Source organism: Chelonoidis abingdonii, chromosome 10 (assembly GCF_003597395.2).
Source record: "Chelonoidis abingdonii isolate Lonesome George chromosome 10, CheloAbing_2.0, whole genome shotgun sequence".
NCBI lineage: Eukaryota > Metazoa > Chordata > Testudines > Testudinidae > Chelonoidis > Chelonoidis abingdonii.
The window spans coordinates 68,411,253-68,436,469 of NC_133778.1; the positions used below are offsets into that span (position 1 = coordinate 68,411,253).

At 41.2% G+C, this 25,217-nt stretch overlaps 1 protein-coding gene across 5 annotated transcripts in view; it reads left to right on the forward strand.

Annotated features, from left to right (window-relative positions):
- Window positions 1-25,217, forward strand: part of HEG1 (heart development protein with EGF like domains 1) — an 87,952-nt gene that overhangs the window by 21,152 nt on the left and 41,583 nt on the right. For 2 of the 5 annotated variants that reach the window (XM_032793971.2, XM_032793973.2), the window contains exons 2-8: window positions 11,018-11,362; window positions 12,255-12,581; window positions 15,907-16,239; window positions 17,778-18,119; window positions 19,865-20,206; window positions 20,869-21,210; window positions 22,859-23,200. In XM_032793971.2, coding sequence (XP_032649862.1) covers window positions 11,018-11,362; window positions 12,255-12,581; window positions 15,907-16,239; window positions 17,778-18,119; window positions 19,865-20,206; window positions 20,869-21,210; window positions 22,859-23,200 — 2,373 coding nt within the window. The remainder of the gene's footprint in view (window positions 1-11,017; window positions 11,363-12,254; window positions 12,582-15,906; window positions 16,240-17,777; window positions 18,120-19,864; window positions 20,207-20,868; window positions 21,211-22,858; window positions 23,201-25,217) is intronic. The other 3 variants (XM_032793972.2, XM_032793975.2, XM_032793974.2) reach the window with 3 other exon arrangements.

Here is a 25,217-nt window from a genome sequence, read left to right on the forward strand (position 1 = left end):
TTTTTATTGTTCCAATGACCTAGCAGCTCCACTTTGGTGGAGTCTTGCCAGTCAACTTCCTCTTCCAGCAGTCTGACAGACTCCAGCAGCACTGCCCTCAGAAGGGAGCAAAAATTAAAATGACAACAAAACAGCTCTCTAAAGGGCTTTTCTCTTTCCTCAGCTGCTTAGGGCCTGAAGCACTGATGCTGCCTTCCAGCTAATAAAAATGTCAAGGGAACTTAAAAAAAAAAAAAAAAAAAAAAAAGGAGGGGGAGGAAATTGGGTGGTCGACTTCTTTGTTGTGTTTCATTATAAAAGAAAGGCCTGAAAGATTTTGAAAATAAATTGAAATCTTGCTAGTATTTATCGTTAGAAATTGAGGTCTTTTGCATGCTATGGGTGGCTGAGGAATTATTAGGATCACGTAGCAGAAAGTGAAACCTGATTGATGGAGAAGGGACGGGAATTTTTATTGTTGTTGTTATTTATAGTATTTGGAAGATTTTTTGTTTCTTTTTATTAACACTTATTTAACTAAACCACTGAAAGAGAAGCTCCCTTTCAGTAAGGAATTGGCACCCCTGTGATTTCAGTGAAGGGCTGAGAAAAGTCCCCAGTAAACATCTCTGATTCCTCCAAGAAGTTCTCCAACAATAACAGTAGGGAAGGCCAGACTTGGCTTTCCTAGGATTTCTAAGGTGAAAAACCAGAAAACAAAACTCCTTTAGGCTTTTTTTCAGTCTATCACAGACAAATATAAAGGACAAACCCCCTTCCTCCCCCATCTTTTTTAAGTTTCTCCTTACCTCTCTTGCCATCTTATATCCTAATCGTACATTTTAAGGAATCACCAAAAGGGACAAGCTGTGAGCTTCAGTGATTCAATCACAGTCTCCTTTAGGCTGTTTTTTTTGTTTGTTTGTTTTTTTCCCATGTAAAGCTTGATTGCTGGATGGTGATTGATTGCCACAGAGAAAAGATTCCCTTGCCTTTTTTGTTTGGCATGTTATGTTTTCCTGAGTAGAGGCAATGAGCGCAGTGTTTGAGTGACTGGCATAGATGCCTCATGCTGTGTTTGTGTCTGAGATCATCATATTACTGGTACCATCATTAAAGTGGCTCCAGTGCCTATATGACCAGTGTGTTTTCAATTTCCTAATATCCGTGGGAGGGAAAGATGGAAGGTGTTCTCAGTACATTTGTGTATTGTAGCGATGGGATAAGTGCTTATTTATTTATTTATTGGTATTGTGGTAGCACCGAGGAGCTCAAGTCTTAGCCCAGGAGTCCATTGTGGTAGGTGCCGTGGGTGGGCATTGCTGGCTAATTGTCCTAGTATTAGTCTCCGACAGTTATAATTATCTTCTTTGGAGGAGCCTGTGCAAGATACGGGCCAAAGTTCCCACTTAAGAGACTGGGAACTGCTTGAGTTTGCACCTGGTTGGTCTTTTTAGAAGTGAGAAAAGTTTCACTGCCCTCGAGGCCAGGGAAAGATTCAACCTCCAAACCCCAGATTTGCTGGAGGTCTGGGCCATCCTGAAGAGGACATGCGTCTCTGTAACGCTTTCAAGCTCCAGCATGTGCCAGTGACACTCCCTATGCGGTGGTACTGATGGTGGGAGTGGGGCTTAGAGTGTTTCTGCTGAGCCACGTAGCGTGAGCTCACACAGGGGGTGCCCTGCAAGGTTAAGTTGGGGATCTACACCGTAAAGAGCGGTTGTACACTCCTGCCACTTCCAAGGGAGACTTCTATGTGAAGACAGAGGGGTTGGGTAGTGTACTGTGGAGCCATTGCTAGGTAACAGTCTGGATTTGCTGTTTTGTTTTCTCCTCTGCTTCTGAAGGCAGAGAGGAGTGGGTGGGTGAAATCAATGCAATGGGAGAACATTGTCTGTTGTCAGTGCATCTGTTCCTTGTCCCATAACTCGCTGGAGACACACAATAGCTCTCTTGGGGATAGAATATAGAGAGATGCGTAGCGCGAATGCTGAACAGAAACTAAACCATGTTGGGGATATTGGACACTGAGTGATATTTAATGTGTTTCCTTGAAGATGCTGAATTTTAAAAAATAGCTGTGCATGGATAGAAGAAGGGTGGCCTGCTAGAACCTGGATTTGCTGGCCTCCAGGACCCAGTGCAAGCCCCAGCTGTTTTCTCATGCAGTTGCTTGATATTAGATGGAATACCAGGGATGTTCTCATGAAGAGGGGTGTCTGGAGATGTCGTTTTTTGATGCTGACCTCAAATAGCTTAATACAGGGATTATACAAAATAGCTTAATATAGGGATTTATCTACAGTTGTGAGAGACTGGGGGGCTTGCCTATTGATTCTGGCTAGTGTTAGCGGGATATTTCCTAGAGATTATGTTCTTCGGTCCCTTGCCCATTTATAAATATCGATAGAAATAATGAAGAGATGAAATGTATGTTGCAATGCCCCGACCCCCTTAAACTCTTCTGGTAGTTAGTGCGCACAAAAGCCCTTTTTGAAGGAATAATATCAACATGTTTATACTGAACTGACCAGTTTAAAGCATGAAAAGTTTTTTTTTTTTTTATGCTTCAGATTTTTTCTCAGTGCTGTTTCAGGGCAAGGACAAGGAAGGAAACTGAAAATCCCACAGAGCCCTGGACAGTCCAGATTTAGGGCTGTAGCTTTTGTTCATACAACCTCGCTTGGCTCCCAAATGGCCTCCACCCATAATCATTACATCCGCAGCAGTGTTTCAAAACATGACACAGAGCCATTTTCCTGGTGGCTGAGAAAGACACAAGCAGAAGTATGTGCCACCTAGTGAGGCTGGACAGATTCAGCAAGTAGATGGCTTGATCTGGTCTTTATTGATCCTTCCTGGCTTAATCTGAGTCCTAAAGTTTTCCTGCAGCCGGCAAAGGGCTTTCTGTGTTTAGATTTTTTTTTCTCTGTCTCTCAGTCTGATGCTGAGATTTTGTAGTTGAACAGATGGAAGCTTTACAATTACAGCTTCTCTTTCTCATGAGAGATCTACTTCAGTATGCTTCGTCCCAGAAAGGCGCAAAACATCACCTTATTCTTCACATACAATAACTTAACACAGCTGCACCGTTCAATGAGCCTGTCCTTCCACTGCTAAATGTTACCTTTTCTTCTCAAATGAGCTATGAAGGGAAGATTAAAGTCAGGCATGTGAGGGGAAGTGAGTGAACTACATGATGGAAACTGAGTTAAGGGTGGTTGTTTTGTAGAATTGGGTGACCTAGTATATTACCTTTTATTAATTTTTGCTGGTTAAAGATTAACTCTGATTTAATTTTGCTCCCTGGTTAGAGGGGATCATTTCTTCACTTCTAGAGGTTAAATTAGGAAATCCCTTCTAGAGAAGAGCGGAGAATAGTTCTCAGTTCAGTGAACAAGACATAAATGGCTAGATCAATTTATGTTGCATGGTTTGTACCGGTGTTAGCCCTGGCACTGTGGTCAAATTTCAGCTCAGGTGATCCCATTCTGCTTACCTTTTAATCCCACTACCCCCTGCGATTTTAAAGGGATACAATATTCTTCTTCACTTCCTGCCCTAAAATGTATGTCATGCAGCTGGTTAACAGCAGCTGCCTTCTACTCCAAGCTGCCTGCATTTCAGTGAACGGACCCCTGTTTTAGGGGTTGCTCCTTTTGAAAGCAGTTTGGGATTTGCTGCTGACTTCCCTGGGAGCAGAGTTGGGCTCTTTATAGCCTCTATAAACTAAACAAGGATAGATGGGCCTATGTGGTACTGGGCTGGGTGACATCAAGGAATAATGCTTGGGTGCTCAAGGGACTGCTGTTGGTGATTCAGTGTCTGTCTGAATCAGTATTGTACTAATGTCCTAGGGGATGAGGTGCTGTATTTTAGTTCAGATATAAAACCAAGGAGCTGATGGAAGATCCCATGCAAGGGCGGAGGTGTGATCCCTCAACATCCTGGCCAAATTCCAGTGTGGATAGTTACTTTTGGCCTACCTAAATTCCCCCTGTAGTTCAGATTGGTATTGCCTCCTTCATTTCCTGTCCTAAAACTGTTCTGTAGTGTTCCACAACAGAAGTGACTGCATTTCACTGGTGAGCCAAGCAGCATGACACAGGGTAGCAGGTGCAAGGCTGGGACTTGGAAGACCTGCGTTTTAGTTTTGGTTCTGTCACGGATCTGACCTTGGGCAAGTGACTTGCCCCTCCCCATGTGTCTCTCAGGCCTGGCCAGCTGGCTTGTAAAAGTTCTACCAATTGCACATGCTGTATGGGTCTGCTCTGCCCACTCCAGCTAATGAGGCATGGCAAAGGCGAAGCCAAGCAAATTACCTGCAGTGATAGAGAGTCTGAGTAAAAGAGATTAGTCCACCTCTGTCAATACTGGGTGTGAATAATAGTAAAGAAGGGGGAAGTCAAACTGTACTGAAGTTAGGGATGATGCACAGGCAAAAGTTTCATCCCTGCCCTCCTCCAGCCTGCCACAGGGAGCATTGGCCATGCTGTCCAGAGTGTAGTATGGTAGACCTGATGCAATGGGAGGTGGAAATCCTATTCTCTCTATTCCTCTTTCAGGCCTTTAAGTCACAACCTTGCCCACCATTAGTAACCATGTGCTTTGTGACAATCAGCTTGACTGATGTCCATTGAAAACATTGTGATTAGCTTTTAGATTAACAGCCACCTCCACAGTGGCACAGCTTACATGTGATACGAGCCTCAAGGATGAAGAGAAATTTGAGTACGTAAGCAGGGAGAGACAGGGGTTGTGATGCTGACACAAAGTAAGGCCTTGCTGGCACGGGGGAGGGAATAAAGTCCAGCTATATTATATAGAAATACTTTTAATGTGTCTGCATATGTTTGAAGACTTTCACAAGCTGCTTACAGAGCCAGGCTGAAAACAACAGACACCAGGGCTGAAAAATCTGCTGGAACGTGATCTGTTTATACTGGACGTGTTATAACTGCACTATGAATAAATAGCATACTTTTTGTGCTTACAAAGAAAAAGTAGCACTTAAGATTAGATGTGTCTGGTAAGCATCATTGCTAGTGCTGTAGTTCTAACTGGAAACAAAAACGCTGCAGGTGGTGCGACAATTTAATGTTATAATTAAAATTTTTGTCTTGATAGCTGTGGCAGTGTAGAAGGAGTTTATTTTTTAAATCAAAGGCAACAACTTAGCATGTGACAAAATCTTTAGTGACAAAACTGTACCTGAGCTATGGGACTGCTTATAGTCTAAATCTGTAATGGATCTGAAGAGACCAGAAGGTCCTATGTTTATTTCATTTTGCAAGATGTTTTGGTCTGGGCTATTCTGCACAAGCTGAGGGTCATATTTCTGCAAGGGAGTCAACAGCAGTCTAATTGCGATTGCCTTGAGCCCAGATCATATATTTCTTGCTAGGGACTGAGCGGTCATTAGAGATTTTTGTCATGTTTTATTTTTTCATTCTGGCTTGCACAGTGTGGGCCAGATTTTCAAACGTAACTGAGTAACTGTGCTCTCAAAACCAGGTATCTGAGCCTGCACTGGCATGCTTTCTTCCTCTTTTGCTCATTCAGCTGCACAAGTTTTTGACCCCCTTTTTATTCCTGTTTACCCTGCAGAGCCAAACCAGTATAAGGAAAACAAACTGAATTATATCCTGGGAGAATGAATTGGATTCTGGTCTGACTTGCACGGCATCAACAGAGCTGTTAAGTTCCAAGAATAGTATTGGTTCTTCTTCGAGAGATGTCCCTGTGGGTGCTCCACTTCAGGGGCGCACCGACACCTAAAGTGGAGCACCCACAGGGACACTCATCTCGAAGAACGTCAGTTACTGCACAAGGTGAGTAACCTACTCATTTTGCCCTCCCTGAAGGTGGTGGCATTGCACAGGTGTTAGCGAGGGCATAATTTGAAGACAGTGGAGCTTCACAGGTGTAGCAGGCCATTTATCACTGGTGATGTTGCAAGCAGGAAAGAACCCAGATTCTAGGGTTTGCTGGGCAAGCAGCTAGAAAAACCACGTCTGTCTTTTTACTTTTAAACTGATGACATTTGATCAGGAGTCACTGAGAGACCGTTAAGTATGGAACCCCAGGCTGTGCTTTTTTACACAATTAATTTTAACAGCAGAGCTGCACTCTAGGCACCTGAATTTGGCTGGTATTATATTATTGCTCTGTGCAATCTGTCTGAATGTATCACAATATATACGGTAGCTTGCCCTTCTGATGGTTCAGTGACAAGCTAGTCAACAGTCTGGAAAGGTAAATCTTGCGTTGCCAGTATTTAGCCTCAACAGGCTTTCTCAGTGTCTGTTACTTTACATTTATTATATAGAGCAAAAACAGATGCTGTTTCACATCTGGAAGATTTTGGGGACAGATGGATGCAGAGAAGAATTTGTTGTCCCTTCCACAAACACACCCACATTTTTGAGCCTCAGTCTGGGTATTGACTTGCAAATAAAATGCCAAGCCCGACCCCCTCTGCTTCAGAATCCCTGTATCCTAAAGAGCTGCAGCAACAAGCAGCTTGTTAAGTGGGAGTAGGCTTGGCTTGTTGTGACTGTGCTGGATACAAGAATTCTGTCTGGATATTGGCTGCAAGAATGCAATGGGGACAATTGGTACTTTTTTGCATGGGAGTAACAACTGAGTGCATAGTCTGGGCGACTGCCAAACTATTGTTGTTGTTTATGCTCAGCATTATGCAAACATATTATTTTTTCTATATTACCGTATCAGCTAGGAGCCCTATTCCTAGACCAGGCACCCATTGGGCTAAGACAAAAAGACAGTCCCTGGCTCAAGTGTTTTACAATCTGTATTAGAAACAAAGTTCCCGCTACAAGGTACTTACTATCTAAATCAAATACTTTCCATCTCTCTCTCTCTTCTTGGCGAGTTAACATTGAAACTGCTGTATTTAAGAGAGATCATATCAGTCAGGAAATGCAGCCATCTCTGGGGTGGCAGGCTCACTGCAATCCTGCATGACATTTCTGGGAAGATGATTAAGAATATGTACAAGGGGAAAATGAGGTTGAATAGCCCCCCTGGAATTTAACCAGGGGCTGGCAATAAATGCCCCTACTCTTGTGAAAAGTGCTTGGCAGGGGAATACAGAAAAGGCGAGCAGGGTTCCTTCTTAGCAGCATGATCTTTGGTGGAGTCTGGATGATCCCACTGCTTTCTCCATCATTGTCAGTTACCTTATTCTGAGGTGCCCAGTAGTCAGTAATTGGGAGTGGGATGATGACATAGGATATGCTATAGCTTTGTGGATCCCCGTGCTGCTGGATGTGGAGGTAGAGAAGCAGGTTTTCATCCCCAAGATTTTTCCTCATTTAATAGAAGGCTGCAGACCTACTCCTTCACTGCTACCTACCTGTCTGAAGATGGTGAAACGGGCTAGGTAGTTTGCCACACTCCGCACACAGGAGCCAGAGGGGGTTTGGGACCTTCAGGTTGCTTTCCCAGAAAATTGCTTATGGTAATCCGCAAAGACTGAGTGAGGCATTTTGTTTTAGTTTACAATGAAGCAGACGCATTTGGTGTTTATATAGATTTGGGAGGTTACTGAAGCCTCAGGGGCTGCAAACTTAGATGAACTGAACTCACGTGTTTTGGTTCATGAGATCAACATGAACTGAAATCCTCATGTGTCCTACAGCTTTATATATGTGTTTGGCCGAATTTGATTTTAATTTTGCTAGTTACTATTGGATAATATTGATGTTTATTTATAAGCATTTTTTCCGATGTTTATTGATTTCACAGTTGCAGGAAATGATGTGGAGGTCAGACAATAATTATTTAATGACAGGAGATTCTGAGACTCAGAAATAAGTTAAAGCTCTATAATCGTTAAAACACAAATTGTTTACAACAGATGTCAAAATAGACAAAGTAAATATCCTTAAATCAAACTCTAATAAGTTTTCAAGCGGTGTTTTTCTTTCTTGGCCTCTCTGAAATTTTAATTATTACAGATGGAAATGTTTTTCATTGATTAGTGTCCATGCATTGAAATCAATACTTACCAACATTTACTGATAAAAATCTGATCCTTTCAAGCCCCCATCCTCTCCCTCTCTCTCTCTTTCTCTCTCTCTCTCTCTGTGTTTGTGTGTATAAGCCTGACTTCCACAACTAAACCTCACTTCCACAGACTGCTCACTGCAGTTATTGTTAAGCACTGTGGTCAGAAGGTATTGGGCTATGGAGTAGTACCAGGCTAAAGCTATGACGATAGCATACAGTCTTACTGGAGTCAGCAGTATTCACTAATATTGTAATGCGGTGGTCCCCAAACTGTGGGGCATGTCCCCTAGAGGGGCATGGAGGAACATTTTGGGGGAAAATGGGCCCACAATTGGGGGTCAGCCCCCACAGGGAGGCTGTCAGCCCCCACAGCCCCCATGGGTCAGCCCCCACAGGGAGCAGGGGGGGAGTGCCACCCAGCCCCGCTCTGCCCTGAGCTCCGCTCTGACCCCAGCCCCAGGTCATGGTTCCACTGCTGGCCACAGCTCCTGTTGAGGCCCTGACGAGGGTTGCCAATCCTCCAGGATTGTCCTGAAGTCTCCAGGAATTAAAGATTGTCACGTAACAATATCTCCAGGCATTAATCCAACCAAAGTTGGCAACCCTAGCTATGACTGCCCCAACTGCAGTTCCAGCCCCGACTGCGGCCCCGCTCCCAGCCACACCTCTGCTCCTGGCCTCGACCACAGCTCCCAGCCTCGACTGTGGGCCCAGCCATGGCCCCTGGTTCCTGGCTGAGCTGTGGGCCCACTCCTGGCTCCAGTCTCTAATTCCCGGCCGTAGCCCCCAGCTCCAGGCTCGACTGTGGGCCTGCTCCTGGCTGAAGCCCCAGCTGCTGGACCAGCCCCGCCCTTGACCGTGGCCCTGCTTCAGGGAGGTGCAGACCAGGTAAGGGGAGTATGGACAAAAATATTTGGGGATCAGCACTGTAATGGAACCAAGAAGCTAACTAATGAACAGCCACTTCAGTCCTTTTTTAGGGGTAGATTTGTAAAGGTATTTAGGGGCCCAAAGACGCAGCTGGGTGCTTAGGTTCTTTTGCAAATCCCACGGGGTGCCTAACTCCCATTGGTTTCCTGGGGGTTGTGGAGTCTCTGGGTGCAGGAGGCACGGTGCAGAGCTGGCTCAGCTTTCTCACACTGGAGTCTGGCGCAGAGAGGAGGAGTGAAAAGCGAAGATGCTCAGAACTCTTTTTGCTTCCCATTGGATGTCCCCTCCCAACCTAGTGCTGCTTGGGAACACAGCTTTTGCAGCCTGTCAGAACTGGCCAGCAAGGAGTGGTCTGAGTCCAATCTGGATGGAATCCAAACCCAGATGGGACCTATTTTCCAGTTTGGACACAGTTCTCATTAGATCACAAGCCAGTTCTCTTGAGATTTCCATTTTCCACAATGGCTGAAATGTGTTTTGGGAGATTTCTTCTACTTCGGGACAAAGTCTCTCCAGAACAACTTGCTAGGTTTTGGTGCTGAGCCTCAAAGCTGGGCCTGAATGATAGCCCTGAATCAGCCTTGAGTGCCAGAAGAAATCTAATCTAGCTCTGAATGTGACCATCTCTCTTAATACAACAGTACATGTTCAAAGTGACCCACAGCAATGTAATGCTTGTACTAAGTTGAAAATGTTTTCAGTTATAAACTTCAAAAAGTAAGTCTGGTCAAAAAGTAAAATAGGGCAGGGCGAATGTTTTTGATATTTTCCAATAGATGACTTTTTTTTAATTGACCCTGTGATCGAAGAACAGATTAGAATTTTCAACAAAATCTTGTCTGTTTTTTGACCTTGTACAGAGCGGGTGAAATTTTTGACATTTGAAAATATAACTATTTTTAATTGAAGTTTCCAATTTTGATGAGGATCAGGGAAGGATGACATATTTGCTGGGAAATTTTAAAGAAAAATTACATCCCATTTTCCCATCAGCCTTACTGAATAGTTTTCGCTGACTTATTTCCATTTCCCCTTGATCACTGTCTTTTTCAGACTTTGAATAGAATGCAGTTGAAATTGCTGTCCACATCTAGTTGATCACTACGTATTATGTAGATTTAGCTATTGAAGCCACATTCAGAAGTAATCTTCATAAAATGATTCCACTTATCGTCAGAGAACATTAGAGGCACTGTTGTGAAAGCTAGGATTCACTTCACGGTAATAACTAATTACACTTTCCCCTGATTGCTCACTTTCATCTACAGACCTCAAAGGGAACAACAAAGATAGGTCAGTACTATGATTACCAGATTGTTTCACAGTTGGAAAATAGAGATTAAGGCCCTACTATACAAGAGTTCGTTTTTGGGGTGCACAATATGGGACACGCAGTTTGACAGTTAGGGGTACTGAGGAGCCACGGCCTCTCTTAACATCAACATTAAAATAATAGCTGTGGTGGAGTGAATTGAGGATAGCGTAGGGAGACCAATATTTTGTTTCTTATTCTACAAAAGATAGTGGCCAAAATTTTCTAAATCGGCCCTAATATTTTGGTGTCTCCCTTTTTTGTTGGCTAGATTATACCAACCTATGACTTTTTTCAGCTTATTATCCAGGCAGATAGAAGTTTCTAAACTCCAGTTTTTTAAACCACTGAAATTCATGCTAGATCTTCCATTACTAATAGTTGGCTTCCAAGACTAATAGTCCTGGAGGTACCAGTTCTTTTAGGGATTCCAGATTATAAGTATTCTATCAATAATTTCTTTTTAAGGAATTCATTTTTATTAATTTTAGAGTAATTTCCCAAAACTGTTGCCCAGACAAAGACAAGAAACCAAATGCAGCATGGCTTACATTGCACAAACTTGTTGATTTCTGAATTTGACATCATGGGCTAGATTCTGCTCTGATTTACACTAGTGTAAACCCAAAGAAAAGCCATGAATTTTAGCTTAATTACTTCAGATTTCCCCCTGTGTGACAGAGATCAGAATCTGACTCTGCACACTTGGTGTTGTGCAGATAAAATTTTTAATTTTTTCACTTACCTTATCCTCCATTTCAGTCATGGGAAGTGGCTATCAGACACTTAGAAGTTCAGATATTGAAATGAGGACTTCCAGGTCTCCTACGGACGATATGGAGACACTGACTACATTCTCCAGAAGTGGAGAGAGGACGTTGCTGTCTATAACAAACAGTGCCCTGTCTACAACTGCAACAGAAAGCACCACCTCTTATACAGAAATGATCAGTTCTGCAGATTTAACCCAGCACTCCTCTTCTGTAGAGCAGAATAGAAGAAATAGCTCCTCAAGTGACATGTATTTCACTGAGCCTGGAACGGAGACTTTGATTGTACATTCTTCTGAGATACCCACGTATTCATCTTCACAAAGTGATCCTCCAGGTGAGTTTTATCATCCATAAGAGCAGTAGTCTTAGTAAACCCCACCCAATAACTTGCACCAAATGTAAGTAATGATTTATAAAGGAATCGTGCCCCGTTGTTGGTAACTATATTCTAGGACTCTCTTAATTTCAGGGGGTGATTTTGTTTTTAAAGAAAGGTGATCTGTTTTCTTCTTGAGCTTCTTAGAAGCTGCATTTGTCATACTTGACCAACCAGTGACATAGAGAGGGAGTCCGGTATTGGTAATTTATATTAACCATACATATGTCTCTAAGTTATTGAGCTCAGCCATCCAACTCTGCTGAATTTCATTACAAACATTAAGGCAACTAACACCTTTCATGGCATTTCAGGAGTGAGTCTCATTTCACTAAGGCCCCTTTACACAGCTCTGGCAATGTAACAGGGTCGTAGGGTAAATAAAAATCATTTTCTTATTTATAGGCAAAGAGTGTGTGTAACGTTTTCAGTCAGTGATTTTTTTGTTAGACCCTTATCCTGAAAACACTTAACTTTCTTCATGCACATGTCCCATTGGCTGTGACCAGGAGTACAGCTGTGTACATGCTTGTGTTTTTGCAAAAGCAGTAGGGCTATGGGTTTTTTTTTTCTACTGATTGAAAAATTCTCACATGTGCTATATGTGTCTGATTACAGCATTCACACTTAAAAACATGCTTAATTCCATTGGATAATTAGACAATGTCACACCAGTATTTGCTGTATTCTCTGTGTGAAGTATAGGGAAGTTTAGATAATAGTGCAAATACTGTTGCAACTTTAGCTACTTGTATAAGCCAAAATTGGCATGTTCTTAAGAGCTGCCACTGTAAGTGCTGTTAGCACAACAACAATACAAATATTTTAATTTCTCTTTATTGTATTTCAGCCATTGGAAGCAGCCATGAGACAGCAAGCATCTGGGATATGGAAAAAAAGACTCCTAGTTTCCATACTGATAGTATGTACATTTCACCTACATTCAGGAGAGGTGGGGAAAGGACAATACAGTTGCTAACAAACAGCATCACTTCGACTGATTCACTGAAAATCACCACTTCTCATACAGAAATTACCATGTCTTCAGATCTATCCCACTCCTCAGCTTCTATATCATGGACTGGAGGAAGTAATAGATCATCAACTATCGCTGCCCTCCTTGAGTCTTCAACAGGGCCTTTACTTACATATTCCCCTGTAAAGAGTGGTCTCCCAGGTGAGTTTTACAGTCCATGGGCTTTTCATTTCACAGTAAAAATATTATAAAATATTACCAAATGTGATTTTTTGAAAATATAGGAATAATAGTACTAAGCACTTAGCAATTTTTAATGAAAAGTTAGAGAGGGTTCAAGAATTCTTTGACAGCTGTAGAATATGCCTTGCAGTAAGAGATTTAAAGAACTCACTCTACTTAGCAAAGAGAAGGTTAAGAGGTGACTTGAGCATAATTAGGTGTCTGATAGTAGACTCCTCTTTTATTTAGCAAAGGCATAATAAGACCTACTCACTGGAAGTCGAAGCCAGACAAATTCAAACTGGAAATAAGTTGCAAATTTTTACCAGTCAGGGTAATTGAGCATTAGAACAGTTTTCTGAGGGACATGAGGGATTCTCCATCACATGAAATCTTTAAATCAAGATTGGGTATCTTACTGAAAAGATTCATGCTCTAGTTCAGTCACAGGTCATTAAGCTTGATACAGGAATCAGTGGGTGACATTCTCTGGCTGTTGTTAATCAGGCGGTCAGACTAAATCACCAAAGTCTTCTCTGGCCTTAAAATCTGTATAGTGCTTTTCAGCCATAAATTTCATAAAGTTGCAAAAGGGGGGGTAAGTATCATTATTTAATTTTACAAATAGGAAAACAGAGGTAGAGAGAGGTTAAATGATTTGACTGAGGCCACAAAGCAAGTCTAACAGAGCCAGCATTCAAATCTAGGCTCTTGAGTCTCTCTTGTTTGCTACCTGTTGGAACAAATGGCTTGCTCTGAATTGTGTCCTTTTGTCAGCAGTTCCGATTAAAGGCCACTCTAGATCTCATGAGTCAATAATATTTTTGTAATGGTCCAGTTATTCTTGGAGTTTCTGAATTGTTTGTTCGTAAAGCATTGTGGGACCTACTAATGAAAAGTGCTATAGAAGAGCCAGGCCTGATTCATAGTAGTGCTTCCTGAAACAATAACTGTGGTGGAGAAGGAGTTCATTACTGGTAATTCACACTTTGTGCATTTGGGCCGTGTACTTAAGAAAGATCCTTTGTATTCAGCCTCCCAGATTTGCTGAACTTAATTGCAAACACGCTATGTTATTTTTATTATTTATTTATGATGACTTTTAAAAATAATTTTTATTCTATTATTTTATATTTTTTTGTGATTTGCTATATTGGTCTTTTAGTGCTAGCAGTGTGATAGGCCCTCTTCAACAGATGTGGATCATGCAGTCTCAGGCCCTGATCCTACAAGCTCATCTGTCCCCACATGACTCAGTGACTTCACTGGGGAAAAAGTCCACCTGCATGGGTCTGTTTGCAGGGGCAGGGTCTACATGGACAACATACAGACAGGGGAGGGACAAAAGGAGAAAATGCAAAAGCAATGCAATTTGAATGGTGAAGTTCAGTATGCATCTCTGTTAGTTCATTGATTGTTTTTTTTCCCCTTAACTGATCCTTTAATATATTTTAGCCATTATTTTATCAATGGTTCATTGTCCAACTGGGAGAACATAGCAAGTGGGATCCCCTAAGGCAGTGGTTCCCAAACTTGTTCCACCGTTTGTGCAGGAAAAGCCCCTGGCGGGCTGGGCTGGTTTGTTTATCTGCCGTGTCTGCAGGTTTGGTCGATCACAGTTCTCAGTGGCCACATTCTCTGCTCCAGGCCAATGGGAGCTGCTGGAAGCGGCGCGGGCTGAGGGACATACTGGCCGCCACTTCCAGCAGCTCTCATTGGCCTGCAGCAATGAACCGCGGCCACTGGGAGCTATGATCGGCCAAACCTGCAGACGCGGCAGGTAAACAAACCAGCCTGGCCCTCCAGGGGCTTTCCCTGCACAAGCAGCGAATTAGTTTGGGAACCACTTCCCTAAGGGTCTGTCTTGAGTCCAGTACAATTCAATATTTTCATTAATGACATAGATGATGGAGAGGAGAGTGTGCTTATAAAATTTGCAGATGATACCAAGTGGGGAGGGGTTGCTAGCACTTTGGGGAACAGGATTAGAATTCAGAATTATCTTGATAAACTGGAGACTTGGTCTGAAATTGACAAGATGAAATTCAGTAAAGACAAGTGCAAAGTACTGCCCTTAAATTAAAACTCAAATACAAAATGAGGAATAACCAGCTAGGCAGAAAAGGGTCTGGGGATTAGAGTGGATCACAAATTGAGTATGAATCAGCAGTGTGATGCTGCAGCAAAAAAGACAAATGTCATTCTGGGATGAATTAACAGGAGTGTCGTATGTAAGACATGGGAGGTAAATGTTCCATTCTGCTCGGCACTGATGAGCCCTCAGCTGGAGAGCACCGTGTCCAGTTTTGGGCACCACACTTTAAGAAAAATGTGAACACGTTGGAGAGAATCCAGTGGAGAGCAACAAAAATGGTAAGAGGGCTAGAAAACATGACCTCAGAGGAAAGGTTGAAAGAATTGGGCATATTTAATCTAGACAAGAGAAAAGGGGAGGGGGGTGGAACCTGATAAGTCTAAAAATAGTAAAAATTTGTTATAAAGAGGATGGTGTTCAATTGTTCTCCATGTTCACTGAGGGTAGGATAAGAAATAGCTGGCTTAGTTTGCAGCAAGGGACATTTAAGTTAGATATTAGGAAAAACTTACCAACTATAAGGCTGATTAAGTGCAGGAACAGGTTCCCAGAGGAGGCTGTAGAATCCCCGTCACTGGACAAACACCAACATCTAGGTCAGGGGTAGGCAACCTATGGCACGCGTGCCGAAGGCGGCAGGTGAGCTGATTTTCAGTGGCACTCACACTGCCCAGGTCCTGGCCACCGGTCTGGGGGAGGGGGGCTCTGCATTTTAATTTAATTTTAAATGAAGCTTCTTAAACATTTTAAAAACCTTATGTACTTTACATACAACAATAGTTTATTTATATATATTAGACTTATAGAAAGAGATCTTCTAAAAAGCTTAAAATGTATTACCGGCACGCGAAACCTTAAATGAGAGTGAATACATGAAGACTCAGCACACCGCTTCTGAAAGGTTGCTGACCCCTGGTGTAGGTATAGTTAATACTACCTCAGCACTAGATGACCTTTTTGAGGTCCATTCCAGCCCTACATTTCCATGACTCTATGAATACACATCTGTCAATACTTGCAGGGTTTCCTCAATATAAAGGTTTCAGTCAATGATTTCTTTCCATGGTATCATTTATTTTCTCCAGACTGAAACATTTTTATTTTCCCCGCTACACACAAACTGTGAATCTGAATATTATTGGAAGAAAAATTGGCCAAGTGTTTTGACTTACGAGAATGGAATTTTAATATTTCTTTACCCTGTTTCAGCCATTGGAAGTAGCCATCAGCCAATTAGAGGCTCAGAGAAAAATATTGCCAGTTCTCACATTGCCAGTACGTACATTTCAACTACATCCACCAGAGCTGGAGCGGGGATATTACAAGATCTAATAAACAGCAGCAGATCTTCTAAAGCAACAGGAAACTCTACTTCTGGTACTGAAATGTCCAGCTCTTCGTATTTAACCCAGTCGTCATCTATATCTTCTGTACCACTGACCAGTAGAATTCATACCTCATTGGCTGCCACAGATTTCACAGAGCCTTCAACAGACCCTTTACTTACACAGTCTCATTCTGCTTCAGAAACTGCTTCCAAAGGTGAACATTATTAGTCCAGTAGCTTGCTGTTTTAAAGTTTTTTTTTAATTTATTTTAAAAACCCTTTGTGAACAAAATGCCTAATTATTCTTTTACTAGAGGAGGAATAATATTATATTTGCACTATATAACTTTTTCCCATAGATCTCAAAAAAGTTCACAACTAGGTAGCCATGGGTAGGCATCATTACTAGAGCTTGTGGGAAACTGCAGGTGTGGTTTGGATTTTTGGTGGAAAATTTCAACTTTTTGTAGAAAAACAAGAGTTTTTGGTTTTCAGTGTTTTGACTTTTTGACACTTAGTCAAAAATTTTACATAGAAAACTTACACTTTTCATGAAAATGTTCATTTAGTCAAAATCCAATTTTCTGTCAAAAAATAGTTTTGACTATCTCTAATCATTACCTCTGGTTGTACAGCAAAGCTCAGATTTGAACCCAGATCTCCTGAGTGCCTGTCCTTTGCTGTATCTGTTGGACCATGTGCTGCCTGTGAACTCAGTCCAGTCATCAGTAATTCAAACTAAAGGCCATGCTGACTTTATTGTGTCCGCTAAGATTTGTGGTTCTTGGCCAGCTACCCTGGAGGAGTCTAATATCTACTTATTTCACCCCTTTGCATCACATGTGTTTTTGAATATCTAGGTTTGTCTACACTGGGGCACTATTACACAGCAAGCCAGTAGTTCGCTACGCAGCAAATATCCTGTGTGGACAATGCTACGGTGCACAAAGGGTATGTCTACACTGCAGTTAAACACCCACAGCTGGCCCATGTCAGCTGGCTTAGGCTGCTGTGCTATTTAATTGCAGTGTAGACATTCAGGCTCAGGCTGGAGTCCAGACTCTGGGATCCCGCTAGGGAGGAGAGTCCCAGAGCCCAGGTTCCAAACTGAGCCTGAACAGTCTGGTAGTTCCAGCCCCACAAGCCCGAGTCAGCTGAGACAGGCCAGCCGCAGGTGTTTAATTGCAGTATACCCTAGAAGTTCCAGGAGCTGTGGCCATGTCTGCTTGTAAACTATAGTAAGTCAAAGAATGCTCCAGGACTTCTACTGCACCACAGCAGTGTCCACACTGGATGTTAGCGTACAGCAAGCTAGTGCACTGTTGTGTCCCACTTTGTCTTGCTGCACGGTAACAGCTCATGTAGACAAGCCCTTAGTTATTCAGTGTTCTAAGCCTGCTGAATTTAATTCCAAATATTTTGTTGTTTTATAATTTTGTATGTGCTAGCAGCATGGAATGCAATATGCAAAGCAGTATCACTGAGTGATGAAGTTAAGCGTGCTGCTTGTTATTGCCACAGTTTTTTTTAGTTTCACTTTTCATGGTTTATGCTAATTTCTTGCAAGTATTAATTTCAAGTGGTGTTCTTCACTGTAAAGGGTTCAGATCTCTCTAAGCTGGAAATTTCTCGAGAATGAAAAGTACCCATATTTAATATTTGTCCATGTATTATTTACATCTGGGTGATATGAGAAGAAAACCTATCTGCTTGGATTTATGCATATGGAATTATAATCTTTATCATCTTTTAGCCATTGGAAGTAGCCACCAGCCAATTAACATCTCAGCTACAGAGAAAAGGACTTCCGATTTGTATACCACCGGTACAGACATTTCAACATCATTCACGAGAGGTGGAGAGAGGACGTTAAGGTCTCTGATGAACAACAGCACGTTAACTGATGTAGCAGACAGCTCCACTTCTGACTTAGAAAATACCAGGTCTTCAGATTTACCCCAGCCCTCATCTCCTGTAGCACAGGTTGGAGGAAGTAATATCTCATCAAGCGACTTGACTGAGCCTTCCACAGAGTCTTTGCTTTCACATTCTTCCAAGATCCCAAGTTATTCATCTTCTCCAAATGATCTTGCAGGTGGGTTTTGTGATTCCCAACTGTTGAATGCACCGTTTACAAACGTAAAACAATAAGAAGAACCTCCCCACCCTCCAAAACTGAGTCAACCCTTTTTTTAAAGAATCAGTTGCTCTTTAACTCAGAGACTTACCTATCTAACGTCCTTATATACCCCCCCATCACCATAGTATCTGAGCAGCACATAGTGTTTAATGTATTTCTCCTCACAACACCCCTGTGAGGCAAGGAAAGGCTGTTGTTTCCATTTTGCAGATGGGGAGCTGAGGCACAGAGAAACTGACTGGTCCAACGTCAGCATGCACCATGAAACCATTTTTTCTCTGCCAGATTTTGCCACTGTTCCCCATGTCCACCCAGTGTCATATGCTGCAGGTACTCTCATTATGATGTATGGGACTACATGCATTGTAAGATATTGGAGATTCAGGCACGTAGTGATTCTGTACCAACTAGCAGGATTGACAAAGGCATGCAGCTCTGGATTGCTTATCTTGAAACTGTACCTGTGGGTGGTACTTTGAAATATTTGTATAGGTGTTGAATTTCAATTCCCAACTTCACTGCATTTCATTACCAACTTTGCTTTAATAACACATTTTTGGCTTTTTGAGCCTACTTTTTATAAAAGAGTGAAAGTTTCTAAAGATTCCTGGATATAAAGGCTCCGATTCTCTCCTGTGCTGAGGTCAGTGCAGGAGAATGGGAACTAGCATGAAGCAATTTACACCTCCCTGATTCGCGTGGTGCGTTGGCCATGGCACATAAGCATAAATTAGAGCATTTTAGGAACTGCTGTAACTTACATTACCTGACTATCACCTTACTGGACAATAAGCCTGTCAAGAGTTATGTCCTGTCATACCCCCTGGCCATTCCCAACATGACTCCAATACTCCACCTTTCAGGATGCGTGGAGGGGCAGTTGGCGTAGAAGCCAGCTATGCCACCTGAGGACTCCCCTATGCCTAGGGAATTTTCTGCTGGCCATTAAGGGGCAGGTTCCATCACTCTCTGTTACCTTTCTGCTTTAGATCAGCCACAGGAACCAATCTAAGTGACAGATTTCACTGATCAGAGGGGTAGCTGTGTTAGTCTGGATCTGTAAAAGCAACAAAGAGTCCTGTGGCCCCTTCTAGACTAACAGACATATTGGAGCATGAGCTTTTGTGGGTGAATACCCACTTTGTCGGCATGCAATACGTCTGTTAGTCTATAAGGTGCCACAGGACTCTGCTGCTTTGCAGATTTCACTGAATAATTTTCTTTTAAGAAATTATCGTTTTCTAAAGACTGAAAAGTTTCCAGATATAATTTCACATGCCATTTGTATATATCAATGAATGTGGTGGTAAGCTAACAGTGTAAGAAAGTGGACCACATTTTATTAGTATACAAAAGTCCCAGCTATTTGACTAGCTTGGTTCATAATCTATAATAATTCTAGTGCATTATTCCTACTGTTAGGTTCTTAGTGTGTCAGCATCTTTGGAGAGACCTGCTTATAGAAATTGCAATCAGTAGAAAAGATTTGGTTTTTTTAAATACACAATGGTTAACACCCCACTGATTTTATTTGTGACCTAATCTTTATAAGCCATATTCATTGCATAGCTTAATTTAAGTTAAAGTTAAACTTTGGATTTATTTGGTTCTGTATTTCAGGGCAAAATAATTATAGAACTTGCAAATCAATTTTCATTTGGCCACACTGAATTTAATTTTTTCTTTTAATCCCATTTTAGCTATAGTAAGTAGCAACCAACCAATTAGCGTCTCAGCTACAGAAAAAAGAACTTCTGATTTACATGCCACCACTACATATATTTCAACAACATTCATCAAAGGTGGCGAGAGGACATTAAGATCACTAACAAATGGCAACGTATCACCTGATGCAGCAGAAAGCTCCACTTCTAATTTAGATAATACGAAGTCTTCTGATTTAACCCAGGCCTCAACCTCTGTAACACCAGGGCGAGGGAGTAATATCTCCTCAGCTGACTTCACTGACTCTTCAACAGAGGCTTTGCTTACACATTCTTCCAAGAGCTCAAGTTATTCGTCTTCACCAAATGATCTTGCAGGTGAGTTGTGTGATTTCACAGTTGGTTAGTGCACCATTGTCTTTTCAATGGCAAATGTGGGTGGTTTTATTTTTTCTGGGGGGGTGGAAGTCTGTTTTGCATAGAGCTCTCTGTGCAACCTTTCCCCTCTGGAACAAGTACAGGAATTTACTCAGTAATTTTCTTTTAAATAATAGTCATTTTCTAAGGACTGAATAATTCCCAGGTTTGTTTTGCCACGCAATGTTTATATGTGTCGACAAATAAGTGCTATTAAACTATCAGTGTATGAAAGTGGATCACATGTTCTTAACAGCAGAGTGCCCACCACCTGGCTAGTTTGGGCCATGCTTTATGTATAATCTTTTCAATGCATCATTCCAAGTCTAATGAAATTCCTTCTGGTCCATACCTTTTGCCCTTGGAGAGTCCTTCTTATGAAAGTTTCAATCAGTAGAAAATATATTGTTTTTTAAGAACCCTGTGATTTATACACAACTTGTTGTTCTTGATATAGTTTTTATAAGCCAAATTCATCCCATATTTTGCTCCCCTTAAATTGATGGAATTATGTGTAGGACATAATTGGTCCTGTATTTCAGGGTAAAATTATTGTAGACCTCAAAAATCCAGTCAGATATGGGAATATCAACTGTAATTTCCATTTTTAATCCCCTTTTTAGCTATTGGAAGTAGCTACCAACTGATTAACATCTCAACTACAGAAACAAGGACTTCTGATGTGCATACTTCCAGTTCCTATATTTCAGTGACATTCACTGGAGCGTCAGAGAGGACCTTAACGTCTCTAACAAACAGCAGCACATCGCCTGATGCAGCAGAAAGCTCCACTTCTAACTTAGGAAATATCATGTCTTCAGATTTACCCCAGCCCTCATCTGCTGTAGCACAGGCTGGAGGAAATAATATCTCATCTAGTGACTTCACTGAGCCTTCCACAGAGCTTTTGCTTACGCATTCTTCCAAGATCTCAAGTTATTCGTCTTCTCCAAATGATCTTGCAGGTGGGTTTTGTGATTCCTCAGCTGGTTAGTGCACAATTCAAAAAAATGGTAAAAGAGCCTCCCCCTCACCAAATATTGAGTCAAACTCTTTTTTAAAGGAATCGATTGTTTTTTTAACTCAAAATTATACCAATCAGAATTCCTTATATGACCCTCTGTTACCATAGTATCTGAGTGGTCCATCAACATAAGTTACAGAAGTTGAGAGGTTACTCTAACTTACACCAGCTGGCTATCTCCCTACTGAACCATAAGCTTATTGAGAATTATAATGCAGGCATGCTCTGTCCTGCCCCTCACCAGCCCCGATGTGCTTCCACTACTTCATTTTCCAGGTTGGGTGTGATGAGCTGTTGAAGTAGAAGCTTTCTGTGCCGGTTGAGAGAGCTCCTACACCAGAAGGATTTTCTTCTGGCCAGTTAGGCCAAGAATCCATCACTCTTTGCCCGAACTCAGTGAAATTCTTCTGACCAAAAGTTTTTTGCTGTGAAAAACGAAGATTTGGTGACACTGAAATGTGTCATGATTTCATGTCACTTTTACCAAATTGTTCAGGTAAAAAACCCCAACAAAAGTACAAAAAAAAGATCAAAACATTCCTTTCAACATTTTGGGAATGAATTATTTTAATTTTTCAGTTTGATACAACTTCATTTAGAAATATCCTTCAATTTTATTTTAAAAAGCAAAAATATTTTAAAGATACATCTTTACCCCGATATAACGCTGTCCTCGGGAGCCAAAAAATCTTACTGTGTTATAGGTGAAACCGCGTTATGTTGAACTTGGTTTGATCCACTGGAGTGCGCAGCCCTGCCGCCCCCCCCCCCCCCCCCCAGAGCGCTGCTTTACCGTGTTATATGCAAATTCATGTTATATCGGGTTGCGTTATATTGGGATAGAGGTGTACTTGAAATCAAAATGAAACTTTTCTGTTTGATGTAAATAACGCTTTTTTACTTTTCGTTTCACCAAAAATTTGTTGTCTTTTCAATGCCAAATGTGATTATCTGGGTTTTTTTTGTTGGTTTTGGAGGGTTTTTTTGGAATTGCCAGAGACCTAAAAAGTCTGTTTTTCATAGAGCACTCTGTGCAACCTTTCTGCTCTGGAACAAGTACAGAAATTTAACCCACCGTTTTCACTCAGTAATATTCTTTTAAGTAATATTCATTTTCTAAGGACTGAATAATTCCCAGATTTGTTTTCCCCCGTAGTGTCTATATGTATCAACAAATAAGTGCTATTAAACTGTGTACGAAAGTGGATCAAATCTTAACAGCAGGGTGTCCACCACCTGACTAGTTTGAGCCATGCTTTTATTTATAATCATTTCAATGCATCATTCCAAGTCTAAGGAAATTCCTTCTGGTCCATACCTTTCACCCTTGGAGAGTCCTTCTTATGAAAGTTTCAATCAATAGAAAATATATTGTTTTTTAAATACCCTGTGATTTATACACAACTTGTTGTTCTTGATATAGTTTTTATAAGCCAAATTCATCCCATATTTCTCTCCTTTTAAATTGATAGAATTATGTGTAGGATATAATTGGTCCTGTATTTCAGGGTAAAATTATTGTAGACCTCAAAAATCCAGTCAGATATGGGAATATCAACTGTAATTTCCATTTTTAATCCCCTTTTTAGCTATTGGAAGTAGCTACCAACTGATTAACATCTCAACTACAGAAACAAGGACTTCTGATGTGCATACTTCCAGTTCCTATATTTCAGTGACATTCACCGGAGCTTCAGAGAGGACCTTAATGTCTCTAACAAACAGCAGCACATCGCCTGATGCAGCAGAAAGCTCCACTTCTAACTTAGGAAATATCAGGTCTTCAGATTTACCCCAACCCTCATCTGCTGTAGCACAGGCTGGAGGAAATAATATCTCATCTAGTGACTTCACTGAGCCTTCCACAGAGCCTATGCTTACGCATTCTTCCAAGATCCCAAGTTATTCGTCTTCCCCAAATGATCTTGCAGGTGGGTTTTGTGATTCCACAGTTGGTTAGTGCACCGTTTACAAACATAAAACAATAATTAGAACGTCCTTTCCCCACAAAGAACTGTGATTCTATTTTTTTTTAAATAGAATCACTTGCTCTTAAATTCAGACTCATACCTATCAAAGGTTCTTATATTTCCCCCCTGTTACCATAGTATTTGAGTGCCTGACAACCTTTAACGTGTATCTCCTCACAACACCCCTGCAAGGTAGGGATTATTATCCCCATTGTACAGATGGGGAACTGAGGCACAGAAATGCTAAGTGACTTACCCATAGATCATACAGGAAGTCTGTGGTAGAGGAGGAAACTGAAGCCAGGTCTCTCAAGTCCCAGCCAGCACCGTAGTCCCCAGACTATACTACCCATCTACACTGCTCTGATCATTTTACTCACTTTTGTTAAAAAAAAAGTAGCAATCCGTTTATTTCTCTACAATCTCACTATTTTTTCTCTGCCAGATCCTGCCACCATTGCTCATGTCCAGCAGTACCATGCCTTGCAAGTACTCCCTTTATGCTGAATGAGACTACTTGCAGAGGAGGGTATTACTCAGTGTGAGTAAGAGGGGAAATCAGGCCCTTAGGGATTCTTTACCCACTAGCTAGATTAGCAAGGCATACAATCTTGCTAATTTATACTTACACTGTACCTGTGGGCTGTACCTCTAAATATTTCTAGAGTTGTTGAGTTCTAGTTCAAAAGTCATTGACTGAAACCTTCAATAACTTCACTGCATTTCATTACAAACTTTTGGTTTGATGACTTAAGCCCATTTTTTACATACAGATGCCAACGTTTCTTAAGATTTCTGAATATAAAGGCTCAGATTCCTGTGCTGAGTTCTGTGTGGTACAGGAGGCGGGCAATTGCCAGGAAGCAAGTTATACCTCCCTGATTTTCATGGTGCTTTTGTACTGGGCCTGGCCTATTGGCATAAGTTAGAGCACCTTTGAGTCACTCTAATTTACACAAGCTGGCTATCTCCCTGTGGGACCATAAGCCTATCTAGAATTGGTGTAATGACGTAATGCCCTGTCCCGCCCCCTTGCCATTCCTAATGTGCCTCCAAAACTCTACCTTCCAGATTGTGTGCGAGGGGAAGTTGACACAGAAGCCAGCTATGGCAGCTGAGCGCTCCCCTATGGCCATGTAGGGTCAACTTCCATCGCTCTGCCTGAGTTGGGCAAAATTACAAAAAAGTCAAAACATTTCATTTTGATATTTTTTAAATTAATTGTTTACATTTTTTGTTTAAATTGACTTTTTATTTAGAAATCTCCTTCAATTTTATTTTTTTAATTCAAAAATATTTTAAAAGTACTTGATATCAAAATAAAACACTTTTGTTCAACTGAAATTAATATTTTTTTAACTTTTCAAATCACCAAAAATTTCAAATCATTTTGTTGTTTGGTCAACCCAAAACTTTGGTTTTGGTTTTTATGGGTTTTTTTTGTTTTTTTTTAATTGCTACAGAGCTAAAAAGACTGTTTTTCACAGAGCTCTAATCTCTACAGACTTTTCCCACTGGAACAACTAGAGGAATCTAAGCCACAGGTTTCACTCAGTAATTTTCTTTCAAGTAATTATTATTTTCTAAAGACTGAATAATTTCTGGATTTATTTTCCCATGCAGTGTATATATGTATCAATAAGTGTTGTTAAACTAAAAGTGTAGGAAAGTGGATCACATCTTCTTAATGAGAGAGTATCTATCACCTGGCTAGATTGGGTCAAGGTTTATTTATAATAATTCATTGTGGTCTGTACCTTTCATCCTTGGAGAATCCTTCATATGAAGGTTTGACTCAATAGAAAATATATTGTTTTTTAAATACCCAGTGATTTATACACAGCTTGTTTTTCTTAATCTAGTTTTTATAATCCACATTTATCCCATGTTTTGCTCCATTTAAATTGATGAAATGATATGTGGAACATAACTGGTCTTGTATTTCAGGGCAAAATTATTATAGAACTCACAAATCCGA